Source organism: Ranitomeya variabilis, chromosome 1 (genome assembly GCF_051348905.1).
Source record: "Ranitomeya variabilis isolate aRanVar5 chromosome 1, aRanVar5.hap1, whole genome shotgun sequence".
In the NCBI taxonomy this organism is placed as follows: domain Eukaryota; kingdom Metazoa; phylum Chordata; class Amphibia; order Anura; family Dendrobatidae; genus Ranitomeya; species Ranitomeya variabilis.
The window spans coordinates 790,792,022-790,809,579 of record NC_135232.1 but is presented as its reverse complement, the minus strand read 5'-3'; the positions used below and the strand labels follow the sequence as shown (position 1 = coordinate 790,809,579).

Below are 17,558 nucleotides of genomic sequence, written 5' to 3'. Positions count from 1 at the left end.
TGAGCGCCAGTACAAGAGCTAAACACACCTTGCGCATTGGCTTCTTTCCCTCCCTGCATTCATCCTCTGAAGCCGGGTGTACACGTTTCGGTTTTAGTGAGGCGCACTGTGCATGATTGGTGGTGCAGAGACTTCCAATCATGCGCAGGGCGCCTCTCTGAAGCCAGGACGCATACATCCGATTTCAGAGGAACAACAAAGTGAGGGAAAGCCGCGCACATGGGCAAGGTATGTACAGCCATAGCAAATTATGTTATCACACCCACAGGAGTGTGAGAATATCTAAGTGGGCCAACTAGTCTGGGGACATCAACGACACCTCAGCTAGTCAAATCTCTCATATGCATATCATAAACTGACTTTAGAAATACTTTTACTGAAGATCTATTCATGTGTAATGTAATACGCGGATTGTTAGGCAGGGAATTTATATATGCAGACAACTACTGGGGGTTCCGGGGACATGGGGAACCCAACAGGTTCCCTTTAAGCATCTTCCAGAAAAACGTGCCTGCGTCGCTGCCTGAAACACATTAACTGCACACACCCTGAGGAGGCACAATCCCAGAAACCATCTTCTACCATGCCCATACCCTAACTACAATGCTGCGAGTGTGAAAAAGGCCGCCACAGGAATAGAAACTTCCTATGCGAAAAAAAAAAGTTTAATTTGCAAGCCACATATTATTGCTGCCCATTGTAGTAATACATGGGAACGCTGCCCAATATCGGGAGTGTCGGCCACTGACACGCTGGTCCGGGCCTGAGGGGTCACCCCCAGCACTGGGTCCTCACAACACCCTGACAGGCTAGTCCAAACTGAGGGGGTCGCCACTAGCACTGGGTCCTCACAACACCCTAACAGGCTGGACAGGGCTTGAGGGGGTCACCCCCAGCACTGGGTCCTCACAACATCCTGACAGGCTGGTCAGGGCCTGAGGGGGTCGCCACCAGCACTGGGTCCTCACTGCACCGACAGGCTGGTCCGGACCTGAGGGGATCGCCACCAGCACTGGGTCCTCTCAACACCCCGACAGGCTGGACCGAGCCTGAGGGGTCGCTCCCCGGACCCGGACAGCCTGGTCCGGGCCTGAGAGGGTCGCCTCCAGCACTGGGTCCTCACAACACTCCCACAGGCTGGAAAGGGCCTGCGGGGGTCACCCCCGCATCCTCATAGGTTGGACCGGGCCTGAGGGCTCGCCTCCAGCAATGGGTCCTCACAGCACCCTTGACAGGCTGGCCCGGGCCCAATTGGTCACCGCCAGCACTGGGTCCTCACAGCACCCTGACAGGCTGGTCCGGGCCTGAGGGGGTCGCCCCCAGCACTGGGTGCTCAACACCCTGACAGGTTGGTCCGGGCCTGAGGGTCACCCCCAGCACTAGGTCCTCACAACACCCCGACAGGCTGATCTGGGCCTGAGAGGGTCTCCACCTGCATCCTGACAGGCTGGTCAGGGCCTGAGAGGGTCGCCACCAGCACTGGGTCCTCACAGCACCCTGACAGGCTGGTTCGGGCCTAAGGGCTTGACCCCAGCACTGGTTCCTCACAGCCCCGACAGGCTGGTCCAGGCCCGAGGGGTCCACCCCAGCACTAGGTCCTCACAACACCCTGCTCCAGGCCTGAGGGGTCACCCCCAGCACTAGGTCCTCACAGCCCCCTGACAGGCTGGTCCAGGCCCGAGGGGATCGCCACCAGCACTGAGTCCTCACAATACCATGATAGGCTGGTACGGGCCTGAGGGCTTGCCCCCAGCACTGGGTTCTCACAACACCCTGACAGGCTGGTCCGGGCCTGAGGGGGTCACCACCAGCGCTGGGTCCTCATAACACCCTGACAGGCTGGTCCGGGCCTGAGGGGATCGCCACCAGCACTGGGTCTTCGTAACAGGCTGGTCCAAACCTGAGGGGGTCACCCCCAGCACTGGGTCCTTACAACACCCTGACAGGCTGGTCTGGGCCTGAGGGCTTGCCCCCAGCACTGGATCCTCACAACACCCTGACAGGCTGGTCCGGGCCTGAGGTGGTCGCCACCAGCACTGGGTCCTCACAACACCTTGACAGCCTGGTCTGAGCCAGAGAAGGGTCACCCCACCACTGGGTCCTCACAACACCCTGACAGGGTGGTCCGAGCCTGAGGACTCGCACCCAGCACTGAGTCCTCGCATCGACAGGCTGGTCTGGGCCTGAGGAGTCACCCCCAGCACTGACAGGCTGATCCGGGCCTGAAGGGATCGCCACCAGCACTGGGTGCTCACAACACCCTGACAGGTTGGTCCAGGCCTAAGGGCTTGCCCCCCCAGCACCCTGACAGGCTGGTCCGAGCCTGAGGGGGTCGCCCCCAGCACTAGGTGCTCACAACACCCTGACAGGCTGGTCAGGACTTGAGGGGTTCACCCCCAGAACTGGGTCCTCACAGCACCGACAGGCTGGTGCGGGCCTGAGGGGGTCACCTCCAGCACTGGGTCCTCACAGCACCCTGACAGGCTGGTCCGGACCTGAGGGGTCACCCCCAGCACTAGGTGCTCACAACACCTTGACAGGCTGGTCCAGGCCTAAGGGCTTGCCCCCAGCACCCTGACAGGCTGGTCTGGGCCTGAGGGGGTCGCCCCCAGCACTAGGTGCTCACAACACCCTGACAGGCTGGTCAGGACTTGAGGGGGTCACCCCCAGCACTGAGTCCTCACAACATCCTTGACAGTCTGGTCTCGGCCTGAGGGGTCTCCTCCAGCACTGGGTCCTCATAGCACCCTGACAGGCTGGTCCGGGCCTGAGGGCTCGCCCTCTTCTCTGGGTCCTCACAGCACCCTGACAATCTGGTCTGGGCCTGAGGGGTCTCCTCCAGCACTGGGTCCTTATAGCACCCTGACAGGCTGGTCCGGGCCTGAGGGGTCTCCTCCAGCACTGGGTCCTCATAGCACCCTGACAGGCTGGTCCGGGCCTGAGGGGTCTCCTCCAGCACTGGGTCCTCATAGCACCCTGACAGTCTGGTCCGGGCCTGAGGGAGTCGCCTCCAGCACTGGGTCCTCACAGCACCCTGACAGTCTGGTCCGGGCCAGAGGGGCCGCCCACAGCACTGCGCGGGATGATGACAGATGTCACCAATACCTGAGCACACACGAAAATGTCTCCTACGGGCAATTGAGAAAAGTGCGCCGTGAGAAGAGCCAATGGGAAGAGTCGGAGCTGTGACCAATCCCGCCGCAGCATAACGCAGAGCAGAGTGTCCACTGGTCGTGGTTATCACGTGACTCCCAGGCTGTTCGCCTGCGTCAGGGGAAGGTCGACAGCTGAAAACTTCCCGCCAAGCAGAATCGCGCGGGGAGAAGTGGCCGGAAGGGAGAACGCTGAGGGGAAAGAGGGGACCGGGAATTTACACGCTAGTTTCCGAACGGTTCTTTGTCAAAATGCCGGGGAAAGGAGAAGCGGGAGAGAAGGTGAAGCAGCGTGTAGCAGGTAACTGTCCACCTTGTCCCCGGCAGTGTCCTCCATTGCCTTCTGTGTGTCCGGCGCCTAACTATGAGGGGTATCCTTCCCTACATAGTGGGCTCCTGTTAGCTGTGCACCGGTTCCCTCGTTGATTCGGATCGGCTGCACTTTGCTGAGCTGCTTGCTATCCCTGTGTAGGCTCCCCTGTCCTGGGCTCTGTGCTGTGGCCCCTTCAGGGCCCAAACCAGGAAGAGCTTGTTCAGTTTAGGGATTTATTTTTATCTTTGCGTGTTAGCTTTTTTTTCTTCGCCTTTCCACCATTTTTTTGTTTCAGCAGCCTTCATTATGAAGTAATAATGACCTGGGAACCTTGTCCAGACACGCAGTGATTCGTGTGTATTTTTTGTAAACTTTTATTTACCAATATTGAGGTTTATTTTTCATGCTCCATCGCTACATTCTTTGAAACCCATAACATTTTTAGTTTTCTGTTCATGGATCTGCGTAAGTGGCTTGTGTTTTTTGTTTTTTGCACGGTGAGCTGATGCTTTTATTGGTATCAACTTTTTTGTACATATGATGCTTTGATTGCTGCTAAGGGTTTTTTTTTGGGAGGTGACATGACCAAAAATACCTGCACTTCTTTTACAGTGTTTGCAAATCTGGTGAATTCCATATTTGAATAAATCCAATTTTTACAAATTTTCTCTCGTCCTATATATTTTTAATGAGTGAAATGATTTGAATGTATAGAATTTTTTTTATTTTTGTTTTTACTTTTTTTTCTTCACATTACTTTTTAGTCCCCTTAGGGCACTTGGATCTGCAATCATGTGATCAGTTATATGATATATTGCAATACACAAGGGGATCAGCCTACAGCTCAGCTTCACAGGAGGACCAAGATAACTGGTGTCTTCAGTGGACCCCCTGCTGTCGTACTAACCCTTTGACCTCTCATTACATGCTTGGGGGGTCCAATGAGAGCCAATTCGCGTGGGCATCGGCGCATGTTCCCTTTAAATACTGCTGTCAGAGAGTGACAACAGCTTTTAAATGGTTAATGGCCACAGCCTGCACTCAGCGCCATACCCTGCTGTTAGAAAGATACTATCTTTAATATACTGTAGCTGGTGGTTTCAGCCATGTGTTGAGGAAGCTAAGGTATGGAGACACCTCCACACATGAGGAACCCTTCCCCGGACGGGAATACAATGTCCATTTGTGGGAAGGGGGTAAACTATATCCTACAATACCACAATATGGCAGTATATAGTAAAATTACAGTTCTCCCATGAATCTAAACTTGTGACTTATAGCTTCACAGGGTTACTTAGATGACAGTGATGAGGGCCATCAGTATGGAACATGGCTGCCATGGTAACCTAGTGGCCCCCACGATTGTGTTGGAAGCCTGTGTATGGGAGCACCGGCAACCACTCAATTTAAATCCCACTGTCAGAAATTGACAGCAGCGGGGGGAGCTCAGCTGGGGCCGCTGCTATTAAAGGGATTTTCGAGGATTTTGCTTATTCTTCCCCATCGAGCTAAGCACTTGCAGGCAGGTTGTTACCAACTACCTACTTGTTCTGCCTGGTGCCGATCTCTACCATCTTAGAGTGGTCACAGACCACTGTCTTCACATCGACAGCAGCTTTTTTTTCTTCTCTGTCAATGAGGTGTCACTAATGTTGGCATGTTGATTGATAGCTAGCTCCCCGCTGCCTAACTGCAGGGAGACGGCTGTCAATCAACATAATGACAGAGCAGACCGGAAGAGGAAGAGCCGTTATATTGATGCAAGGTAAAATTAATCAACAGAATCACAGGAAGGAGCGCACTTTCACTACCTCCCTGTACGTTCTTAGAGTACCATAGAGAAAAATAAGCAAAGTCCTGGAAGCCTCTGTAAAAATATATGCCAGTTATGTAGTATAGCCATGATCTACCTTATGTGGAGCTGGCTCACTTGCAGATCCATGCCCAGTGTCTTTATTAATGTCCTAGTGTGGAAAAGAAAGTGTTAAACCTGCGTTTTTGCAGCTTTTTTGTTGCTGTTTTTTAGTGCAAATTTTAAGCTGCATTTTACAGTACTAGCAAAATCTGAGGTTTCACACTGTTTTTATTTTCCTGACTGATTTGGGAAACTGCTGCATTTTTTTAAAACTGCAGCATGTCACATCTTAGTGTATTTGCAGCGTTTTTTTCACCCAGAGGAAATAATGGGTAAGTGCAAAAAACGCAGTTTTGAATCATGTTTTTTTCTTTTTCCTTTTTGGGCAACTAAACTTTACCAACATGCTCAAGAGACAACAAGAATGCAGCAAAAAACTGAGCAAAACCTTCTTTTTGTGGGCAGGTTTTGCTGTCGGAAAAAAAACGCAGCAAACACGCAACATGTGAACATAGCCTGTGCACACATTGAGTAACATTTCAACACCATTTCTGCATCACTTGGCAGGAAAAGCTTCAGGTTTCTCATTCACTTTGCTGGCATCTGGATTGCTTCAGGTTTTCTGCATTGCAACAACGCACCAAACCTACAACGTGTGCACACAGCCTTAAAGGGCCACTGTGACCCCCCTCCAGCCGTTATAAACTAAAAGAGCCACCTTGTGCAGCAGTAATGCTGCATTCTAACAAGGTGGCTCTTTTAGTTTTAGGTTCAAGTATACCCCAAATAAGGCGTTTTTATACTTAGCCACAATTCCTGTCTCTAGCCAGGTAGGCGGGTCCTCACTCCCCAGCTTGGCCAGCTCCTCTGCCGTCACTCACATCTTCCTGCGCTTTCGGCGCCGCCCCCTCAGCGCTGTTATCGTTTCAAAACCGGCGCCTGCGCTGTGTACTGGTGTCCTGCGCAGACGCAGTAAGCTCTGGCCGTCTGATGTCCCAGCCAGGCTTGCACACTGCGCCTGCGCGGGCATTGCGGCCAGCCACCTTTGGAATCCCCGCCCCGCACTGTGTTATGCATTATGCACAGTGCGAGGCGGGGATTACAAAGGTTCCATCTATAACAGAATATTCCGTGTAATGGCTTAGTAATGATTAGGGCAATCACATGGCAGTGACGTCATCGCAGGTCCTACAGCTATTTGCTGTGCAGCGATCCATCCTGGTGTTCTGTGGATGTCTTTTGTTCTCTGGTATCAGCCATTACACGGAATATTCTGTTATAGATGGAACCTTTGTAATCCCCGCCTCGCACTGTGCATAATGCATAACACAGTGCGGGGCGGGGATTCCAAAGGTGGCTGGCCGCAATGCCCGCGCAGGCGCAGTGTGCAAGCCTGGCTGGGACATCAGACGGCCAGAGCTTACTGCGTCTGCGCAGGACACCAGTACACAGCGCAGGCGCCGGTTTTGAAACGATAACAGCGCTGAGGGGGCGGCGCAGGAAGATGTGAGTGACGGCAGAGGAGCTGGCCAAGCTGGGGAGTGAGGACCCGCCTACCTGGCTAGAGACAGGAATTGTGGCTAAGTATAAAAACGCTTTATTTGGGGTATACTTGAACCTAAAAGAGCCACCTTGTTAGAATGCAGCATTACTGCTGCACAAGGTGGCTCTTTTAGTTTATAACGGCTGGAGGGGGGTGACAGTGGCCCTTTAAGCATAAATATTTTGTTCTGGCATCCTGTGTCTTAGGCTATGTGCCCACGATCTGGAACGAACTGTGCTTTGGGCGCATCGTATGTTCTGTGTCTAAAGCACTGCCTTCCATTGAATGCAGGTAAATCCGCATGTGTTTACTGAACCATCAGATTTACCGCATTCAATACATTTCTATTGATGTAATTTCTGTTGTGCAGACTAGCTTTTCCCCAAGATAAATTGACATGCTGCGGTCTGGCAGGCGACTGCAGGCATAGTGGGCATGGGATTTCTAGAAATCCCATCCACTATGCTGTAACATCTTACCGCTGCGGGTTTGACGCTGCATAAATACGCAGCGTCGAACCCGTGGCAGTTCCTGATCATGGGCACATACCCTTATACAAAAATTCTGAAAGAGAAGCATTTGTTTTCAGTCCTATTTTTTTTTTTTTTTTTTTGTGTGGGAATCCTTGCAGCAAGGTTTATCCCTATAATATTTTTAAAAGAAAATGAGTCCCATAATTTGTTCAGTATTTTCTTCCAAATGCATTGATTACCCACATGACGTTTGAACGACTATCTGTTCATATGGCAGGCCTCGGAAAGGAAGGATATTTTATTTTTGGAGAGGAAATAGAATCTGGAGTAGATTTCAGATGCCATGTTGTTCTTGCAGAACCCCTAAGGTGCCAATACAGCAGAAACTCGAAGTGACCCCATTATGGAATCTACAAGCCTTAAAGGGCTTCTCTGAGAATAGAAATAAATAATTAAATGAAATATCAAATTTAATTCCTAAATTTAATTTGCAAATTGCAATAATTTTAAGGAGGTGCGAACTACTGAAACAATCTGCCAGCCATTTTAATTCTGAGAGAAACCTGTCCTAGATGTTAGAACAGATGCTTGTGAGCATGTGCAGTAGCAAGCTTTGCTCTTATGTAGAAAAATTTGCCACACCAATGCTACTGGACATAATAATAATAATAATAATCTTTATTTTTATATAGCGATAACATATTACGCAGCGCTTTACAGTTTATACACATTATCATTGCTGTCCCCGATGGGGCTCACAATCTAAATTCCCTATCAGTATGTCTTTGGAATGTGGGAGGAAACCGGAGTGCCCGGAGGAAACCCACGCAAACACGGAGAGAACATACAAACTCTTTGCAGATGTTGTCCAAGGTGGGATTGGAACCCAGGACTCCAGCGCTGCAAGGCTGCTGTGCTAACCACTGCGCCACTGCGCCACCGTGCTGCCGTACGACATACCAGAGGTGCAGAGTTAAAAGGCACTTTAAACTTCTGTGTACTGTCTTTATGAATAGGGGCTTATTCAGAAGTCAGTAATTTTTCATCAGTGTTTGTATGGCGAAACCACAAGTGGAACAAACAGAGTAAAGCTATAATTGAAAGATTGTCACTTGTTCTGTGTTTTGAACGCAATCCGGGTTTGGGCATACAAATACTGATGAACAATCACTGATGTCTAAATGAGCCCTAACAATATAAGTATCTCCAGATCAAAGGGGCAGCACTTTTGCTGCACATGCTCACAGGCATCTGTCCTAACATTCTAGGACAGGTGTGGCGGTGGCTATTTTAATTCTAGTGATTACCTCCCAAGGCAAAACCATCGTGATTTGCTATTTAAATGTAGTTAAGAATTTATTTATAATGACATTTCCTTTAGTTATTTTATTCATTTTTTAATTCCCTCAGAACCCCTTTAAAGAATTTATCTAGGTGATAACTAAGCTTTTTAAATCCAAAGGTGGTTTATAGAATTTTATAAACTTGTGATGTAAAAATGAAAAATTTTATTTTTCCAACTAAAATGTTTTTGGCCCAATATCTTTAATTTTTTTTACTATGGGTAGTAGGTGAAAGTTGATCCTACAATTTATTTATTTATTTTTAAATCATAAAATAAAAAAATATATTGTACTTATAATTAATTGACAAAAAAATAAATAAACAGTAAAAGTACACATTTGGTATCGGCACGACCGGAACGACCCGACCTATAAAACTGTACCACCAGTTAACCCCTTTAGTGAACATCGTGAAAAACAGGGCAAAAATTGATGCTCTATCATACCACCGAACAGAGAGTGGAATGAAACGCGATCATAAAGACCAATTTAAATAAAAATGGTATGGCTGAAAACATCATCTTGTCCCACAAAAAAACAGCTGTGTGGTGGCTTATAAGTGGAAAAATAGTTATACTTCTCAAAATAAAGTAATGCAAAAATAATTATTTTTTGTATGAAAGTGTTTCTGTAAAAGCGGCAAAGCATAAAACATGATATAAATGTGATATCGCTGTTATCGTACTGACCCAAAGAATAAAGCTGCCTTACCAATTTTACTACGCGCGGAACAAAAAACGTTCCTAAATTGCTGTTTTTTGTTTATTCTGCCTCTCATAAATCGGAATAGAAAGCGAACAAAAAAGTCATATGCCCAAAAATGGTACCAATAAAAGTGTCAACTCGTCACGCAAAAAAATAGCCATCACATGACTGTCGGACAAAATATGGAAACATTATAGCTCACAAAATATGGCGATCCAAAAACTAGTTTTTGCACTATAAAGCGTCTTTTAGTGTGACAGCAGCCACATGTAAAAATCTGATATCACTGTAATCGTACCGACTCGAAGAATAAAGTAGTCTATTCTCTTATACTGCACGAGGAATTACATAAAAAATTAATAACGCAAATTCTTCACCTGCTGTTGATTTTTTACATTCTGCCTCCCAAAGTTCGCAGTAAGGCTCGGTGCACATTTATCCGGCGCTTACACTGGGGTTTCCATGTAAATCTCTCAAATACGTGATTCAAATGGAACCCCCGGCCAAAGATTCTCTATAATGAGGCAGATGGAGACACTGTGGAAGCAGTCTGGCCTATGATCCGGCAGTGTCCGTCTTTTTAGGCATACATAAAAGTGCAGTCGGATGCAGTTTTGTGCACTTCTGAAAAGGACAACGCTGAACAGAGGCCCTACAGTGTCCACAGGGAGGGCCCATTCCCACTTGCGATGAAATCGGACTAATGCAATCCGTTAAAAATCGGTTTGCATTCTGACCAATGTTATTCTGTCATTGTGCGGTTTTTTTTCCAGATCGAATCACAATCGAACTGGAAAAAAGCATGCTGTGATTGTAATTGGAAATCTGATTGCATCCCGCAATAAGTCAATAGGTGCGAGAAAAAATCGTACGGCACTCTGTAAAAATCGGACAGCACTCACATGGTCACAGATTTCATTTGAAAAGCCGGAAATTCATCTGCCGCATACAGTAATATCAGTGTGACAGGTTACAGTAGAATATTTACACGCAGGATAGATATCAGTGACACGCACATATATATTACATAGAAGAAAAGTCGACAATTTATCTGCCGTGTACTGTAAAATCACTGCAGGAGCCAACAGGATAGAAGAGATGGATTACATACAGTAAATACATAGAATAGGTAGATATATAGATGTCAGTGACATATATAATTAGTATAGTGTGTGCACCTTACTGTACATGTATTTAATTAATAAAAGTTTATTTTTTTGAAAAAAATGGTGTGGGCGACCACGTAATTTTCTTAACCAGCATATAGTGAAAGTGGATGGCTGGGGGCAGATGTTTATAGCCAGGGAAGGGGTAATGCCCGTGGAGCTTCCTAGGCTATTAATATCAGCTCACAGCTGAATACTTAGCCTTTACTGGCTATTAAAATAGGGGAGCCCCCCAAAAAAATGACATTGGGTCCCCATAGAATTAATAACCAGCAAAGGCTATGCAGACAGCTGCAGGCTGATATTAGTAGCCTAGGAAGGGGCCATGGATACTGGCTCCCCAGGCTAAAATCATCAGCTCTCAGCTGCCCAAGTAATGGCGCATCTCTAAGATGCGCCAATTTTGGCACTTAGGCCGGGGTCACACTTGCGTGTGTGTGTGTGTGTGTGTGTGTGTGTGTGTGTGTGTGTGTGTGTGTGTGTGTGTTTTGGCGAATATTTCCTACTATGTGTAAATGACAGAGAATTGCTCTATGTAAAAGTTCATGTTAAAATCACATTGCAATCGGATAGCAATTGCACTGCATTCAGATGTAAATCGGATGCCAGGTGTAAAAAATCGGATTGTACTTGCATTACACTGGTACGACTTTCGGCAGGGAGACTCGGACCGATTTTTCACATGTTTTGTGTAACTCCGGCCTTATCTGGCTCCTGCGCTGTAAGTGAATAATGAAAAAAAAAAAAAACCTCTGCTTGGGTTCTCCTGTATTTTTGATTGCCAACCAGGCAAAACTCAACAGCTGGGGGCTGCAACCCTCAGCTGTCAGCTTCAATAAGGCTGGTGATCAAGAATAGAGGGGTATCCACTCCGTTTTTAAAAATTATTTAAATAAATAATTTTAAGAAAAGGCGTGGGGTTTCCCCCCAGTTTTGACATCCATCCTTGCTTAAGCAGACAGCAGGGGGCTGGTATTCTCAGGCTGGTAAGGGGCCATGGATATCGGCCCCCCTCCAGCCTAAAAATATCAGCCCTCAGCTGCCCAGAAAAGGCACATCTGTTAGATGCGCAAATTCTTGCGCTTTGTCCAGCTCTTCCCACTTGCCCTGTAGCGATGTCAAGTGGAGTTAATATTTGTGGAGTTGATGTCACCTTTTGTATTGTCTGGTGACATCAAGCTCACGACTTAGTAATGGAGAGGTCTTAAAGGCACCTATCCATTACTAATCCTATAGTGGCATGGTAAATAAACACACAGCCAGAATAAAGTCCTTAGAAGTATTAGAAATACAATAAAACACACTTTTTATTTAATATAACAAACAGTTATACCCACCAAATGCCTATTCAACCGAAGCCCTCGTTCTACTGTAATAAAACTAAATTCAAAAAACAACAATATAACATACCTGTCTGTCGTTCTGTCCCACGCAGTAATCCATGTCTGGGGGAAAAACAGTTTTCAACCTGGACATTGCCAAGATGCGACCGTCCAGGCTGAGAACCACTGGTAACTGCGAGTGCAGCCTCAGTGACCGGCTGTGACGTCATCAAGGTTACCTCCGGTCACTGAGGCTGCTTTCCCGGCTGGCCTGAACTGCCGTGAACTCGGTGAGATCCCTGCTGGAACCGAGAGTATATTTATGTATGCCGCATAAGCCTCCTCACTCTGACATGACAGGCCTGGCATTTCACTCTCCACAATTTTAAAAAAACATAAAAAATGAAAGCTTCAAAATTTCTAATCTTTTAAAATTTTTGTTGTATTTATTGTGGAAGCATTGAAGAGTTATTTCATAAAATGTGACAGATTTGAAATATTGGGCCAGGTCGGGAAGGTGAAAACAGGCCTCAGCGGTGAGTGGCTAAGAATCAGTTCCCAAGTAGTGAAAATGCAACAGATTTTGTTCTGTGTATTCACTTGGGGAAAATCTGTTGCATTTCACAGCACCAACATTGTGCATGAGATCTTAAAAGGAATCTTGCATTTATTCTGCCTCCTGTAGCTACAGGAGGCAGAATAGATGTAAGCTCCTATTTTTTCACCATCGATTGTGGCGCTGTCTTTTTGGTCTTGGTACTGGCCGGGATGGGCTCCCTGGTTTTGGACGTGCGCCCTTGTGTCCACTGAGACCTTCAATTTATATATAAAAGGGTGCAGTTTTGACTTTCTGTTTTGACTCTTAAAAGGAATCTTGTCGCCAGATTTTTGCTACCGCACCTGAGTAGCATAACGTAGAGCCCCTTATTCCAGGGATGCATCACATTACTGTTTACTACAGTTCTCTGCATGCTAAGCTCTGTATAACCCCGCCTACACCACTCATTGCTATCTTTCTGTGTACAATGCCAATCAGTGCTGGGGGCGGGATTCAATTACGTGGCAGCAGTTTTACTAGTCCTTGAATGGTTTCCTGCTGATAAAACAATTTATAAAAACTACACAAAGCTGCTCAGTAATGATGCATCCTTGGAATCTGGGTCTCTGTACTGCTCCCGTATTGGGTAGCAAAAAACCTAATGGCAGATTCCATTTAAGAAACTTATTGTACATCCTGCGAGAACTATCCGCAGCAATAATTGAAACCTGTGCTAATTTCACCCTTTTCAATGCATCAGGTGAAATGTGCAGCTCTCCCCACACCTTTTAGGCAGTAATATCCATAGCATTAAAAAGCATTTCCTGCATATGTCTGCAGGAGAGGTGATTTGTGGGAGCTGCATCATGCACCATTTTCATTCTTTAGCAAACCTATACCTCTTTTTTTTTTCTTTTTTTCTTTTTTTTCTAAAGTTGTAAGAATCTGAGGGTCATTTGAAAGCAATCTATCGAGGCTTATTGTATTCAAGAACGTTAGAAAAGTGCCAGACATACTGGTTAACATCTTGTTTTACAATTTGTTTTTTTGCAGTTAAAACCTCCCCTGCAAACGCTTCAAAGAAAATGGTACAAGGTATTTGATCAGTTTTTATGTAGGTGGGGGGGGGGAATTTGTTTTGGATTTATAGTACAAGTGGTAAGATGACAAAGTGCATGTGAAATTAAGGATGAACATAATATATGAAAATCATTTACTATTTCAGCCCGATTGCCCTTCAAACGTCTGAATCCTGTGCCCAAGGATGGAATTTCACAGGGAAAAAAGCAGAAAGTGTCCCAGAAACTGCCTCCTCTTAATAAAATTTGTCCACTTGATATTTCTCTTGAAGATACGGAGAATGGCACTGAAAGTGCAGAGTTTCGTCCTCTTCCTAAAGCTGTTAATGGCATGGGACCCTTGGACAATTACATTAGAAAACACAAAAAACCTTGCCCTGTGACTCCTGCCATCACAATTGACTTAACAGAAGATTCAAATAGCAGCGTTCCAGACCAAATCCCATCAAATGGAATTGTTCAGTCCTTACCAACTACAGGAACTGTTTCAGTGTGTGGCACACTCAACTCTGTGGCATCAAGACATGATATCAAAGCTGATGACAGTTCACATGTAAATAGTACTGAACATAGTTGCAACATGGAGCCTCAATTAACTGATGTTGAGAGATTATCACCTCCTCCTGTGGAGGTTCCAACTGGGACACCACTTGAAAATACTTCATTACTAACCTCTCCTGTAAAAGAAATCACAGAAGACCAAGACATCTCAGCAGGAGATAGTCCTGCTGGGTTATCTTCTACCAGCTCTCCAGTTTCAGCCAGTTCCCCAGAAGTTCCCTCTAGTAGTCGAAGAGATGTAAGCAATTCTGCATCTCCAACAATTCATAAGGTTTGTTAGTCGCTAAAAACTTGATAAATATCATACCTTAAATACGAACTAACAACTTACGCTATGAAGTGTCATAATTGTGTATTTTTATTTTAATATATGATCAACGATATTATTAAATACAAGACAGAGTATCCCAAGGAGACCACTGCGCACACATGTATATACATATGGAAAAGAGAGCTTCATGGTGCAAAAATCCCCATGTCTAATAAGGTATAGCCTAGACTTCCAATGAGGAATAAGTCTGCTAAATTAAGAAGACTGTACTTACATCAGGTGAAGTGACAAATGGGGGATATGTGTAGTTGGGTCAGAAGACCCCTACGTGTGTTTCACCCAAGCTTCTTAATTTAGCAGACTTATTCCTCATTGGAAGTCTAGGGTTATATCTTATTAGATTTTTGTACCATGAAGCTATCCTTTCCATATGTGTATACCGTATATACTCGAGTATAAGCCGACCCCCCTAATTTTGCCACAAAAAACTGGGAAAACTTAATGACTCGAGTATAAGCCTAGGGTGGAAAATGCAGCAGCTACCGGTAAATTTCAAAAGTAAAAATAAATACCAATAAAAGTCATAGTTACTCACCGATAACGGTGTTTCTCAGAGCCCATGACAGCACTACCAGAGAGAGGGGATCCGCCCTTCAGGGACAGGAAACCTACAGGATAAAAGGGCGGTACCTCTCCTCTGCATCAGTTTTGTTTACAGAGCATCGGAGGTCCTCCAGGTTAGTCACAACAACAAAAAAATATACAATTTAACGTATCTCTTAGCAAGTAAACACTGTGTCTATATGGAAAACCACTTCACACAAAATAATGTGCTCACCGCACACGTGATGAGGGGGAGGGGAATAAGCAGGTGCTGTCATGGGCTCTGAGAAACACCGTTATCGATGAGTAACTATGACTTTCTCAGTCGCCCATGACAGCACTACCAGAGAGAATTTCAGAGACATTGCTTAGGGAGGGACCACAGCCTGTAGAACCCTTCTTCCGAAGGTCAGGTCAGATGAAGAGGCTAGGTCTAAGCGGTAGTGTCTGAAAAAGGTTGAAGGTGATGACCAGGTGGCCGCTTTACAGATTTGATCTAATGGTACCTCCGACCTTTCGGCCCAGGAGGTCGCCATAGCCCTCGTAGAGTGGGCCTTCAGTCCCTCTGGAACAGCGTTTCCGGTGGATGAGTACGCCAAGGCTATTGCGTCTGTCACCCATCGAGCAATAGTGCCTTTAGAAGCTTTGAGTCCTTTTCTGGGCCCCTGGAAGCAGATAAAAAGAGACCCTTCCTTCCTTCCTATGCTGCTGGGTGATTTTAAGGTATTGGGCTAGACACCTTTTCACATCTAGTGTGTGGAATTTCTCTTCCTTCTTATTTCTAGGGTCTGGACAAAAAGAAGTAAGTATTATTTCCTGAGATCTATGAAATGAGGATGCAACTTTTGGCAAATAGGCAGGGTCTGTTTTTAGTTTAACTCTATCATCCAGGATTTGTGTAAATGGATGGTTTGCGGATAGGGCTTGGAGGTCACTTATTCTACGGGCCGAAGTCAGGGCTATTAGGAGGGCCGTTTTAAGTGAAAGAATCTTAAGAGGGAGTGATTCTAAAGGCTCGAACGGGGATTCTGTTAGGGCTGACAATACTAAGTTCAAATCCCAAGATGGTAACCTCCGTATAGTTACGGGTTTAGACCTTGCGGCTGCTCTGACGAATCGTTCTACCCAAGGGTTGGCTGATATGTTTTCACAGTATAATGCTCCTAGGGCTGCTATTTGTACCTTTAATGTACTTACTGAAAGGCCTAGGTCTAACCCTTTTTGTAAAAACTCTAGTATTTCAGTGATTGGGACCCCGTCCTGCAATCTTACCCCCGAGGATGACAGAAATTTTTTCCAGGTTTTACCGTAAATTTTTGTAGTCACAGGTTTTCTACTTTTCATTAGTGGACACTAGTTTGTCAGAAAACCCTCTTTCCCTCAATAGTGACCTCTCAAATACCATGCTGTCAGATGTAAATTCTCTGACTGAGGGTGGAACACCGGTCCCTGAGACAGGAGGTCCGGAAGATCCGAAGATCCGGAAGGACCCAGGGATCGGTGATTGATAGCATCCTCAGCCATGAGAACCAGGCTCTCCTGGGCCAGAAGGGGGCTATTAGGATGAGTCTGGATCTGTCCTGCCTGACCTTCCGCAGGACTGCTGGAATGAGAATGGTGGGGGGAAAAGCATACGCCAGTGTTTGTGTCCAGGGAATTGTGAATGCATCCACAGCCTGGGGGTTCCCCCCTGAGTCCAGGGAGCAGAAGGCTTCCACCTTCCTGTTGTGAGAGTTGGCAAAGAGGTCTATCACAGGGACTCCCCATAGATCTGTGATTTTGTTGAAAATCCCCTGATTTAGAGACCACTCTCCCTGTCTTAATTGGGTACGACTCAAGAAGTCCGCTTTCTGGTTTTCTACCCCCTTTATGTGTAGGGCCGATAGGGAAAGAAAGTTGTTTTGAACCAGGCTGAAAATTTCGGAGGTGGTCCTCATTAATGTTTGGGATCTGGTTCCCCCCTGGTGGTTTAGGTAAGCTACCACTACTCTGTTGTCCGAGAATACTCGGACATGGTGACCTTGTAACTCGTTTAGAAAGTACAGTAAGGCATGCTTTACCGCTCTCAGTTCTTTTTGATTTGAGGAAGACAAGAGCTCCTGATTTGTCCATAACCCCTGAGCGATTCTGTTGTCCAGGTGAGCCCCCCACCCTGTGGGACTTGCGTCTGTAGTGACTATCTGAGATGTCTCTATCACCCAAGGAACTCCCTTTGACAAGTTGCTGGGATTTAACCACCAGGCTAGGGAACGAATAGTAGGCAAATCTAGAGTTATGCGACCTTCTAACCGCCCTCCCAGTAGTTTCTGGTTTTTTAAGACGTCCCACTGGAGGGGTCTTGTGTGGAGTTGCGCCCACTGAACTGCTGGGAGGCAAGCAGAGAGGGACCCCAGCAGTGACATCGCCTTCCTTAGAGTCATGGTAGGGTTCGCACGTGCTTCTGACACTAAGTGAATTATTTTTTGTTTTTTCTCGTGTGGCAGGAGACACATTTGAGAATTTGAGTCTAAGATGAGACCCAAAAATTCTTGAACCCTGGCTGGTTCCAGCTTCGACTTTTGGAGGTTCACTAACCACCCCAATTTTTTTAAAACGTCTATGACTCTGTCGCGTTGCTGGCAGCAGAGTTCGGCC

General features: G+C 46.4%; 1 protein-coding gene across 2 annotated transcripts in view; it reads left to right on the top strand.

Moving 5' to 3' along the window:
* The first annotated feature begins 3,202 nt into the window (after positions 1-3,202).
* Positions 3,203-17,558, top strand: part of CHAF1A (chromatin assembly factor 1 subunit A) — a 188,731-nt gene continuing 174,375 nt past the window's right edge. For both annotated transcript variants that reach the window (XM_077273072.1, XM_077273064.1), the window contains exons 1-3: positions 3,203-3,453; positions 13,464-13,505; positions 13,636-14,321. In XM_077273072.1, coding sequence (XP_077129187.1) covers positions 3,405-3,453; positions 13,464-13,505; positions 13,636-14,321 — 777 coding nt within the window. In that variant the 5' untranslated portion in view covers positions 3,203-3,404. The remainder of the gene's footprint in view (positions 3,454-13,463; positions 13,506-13,635; positions 14,322-17,558) is intronic.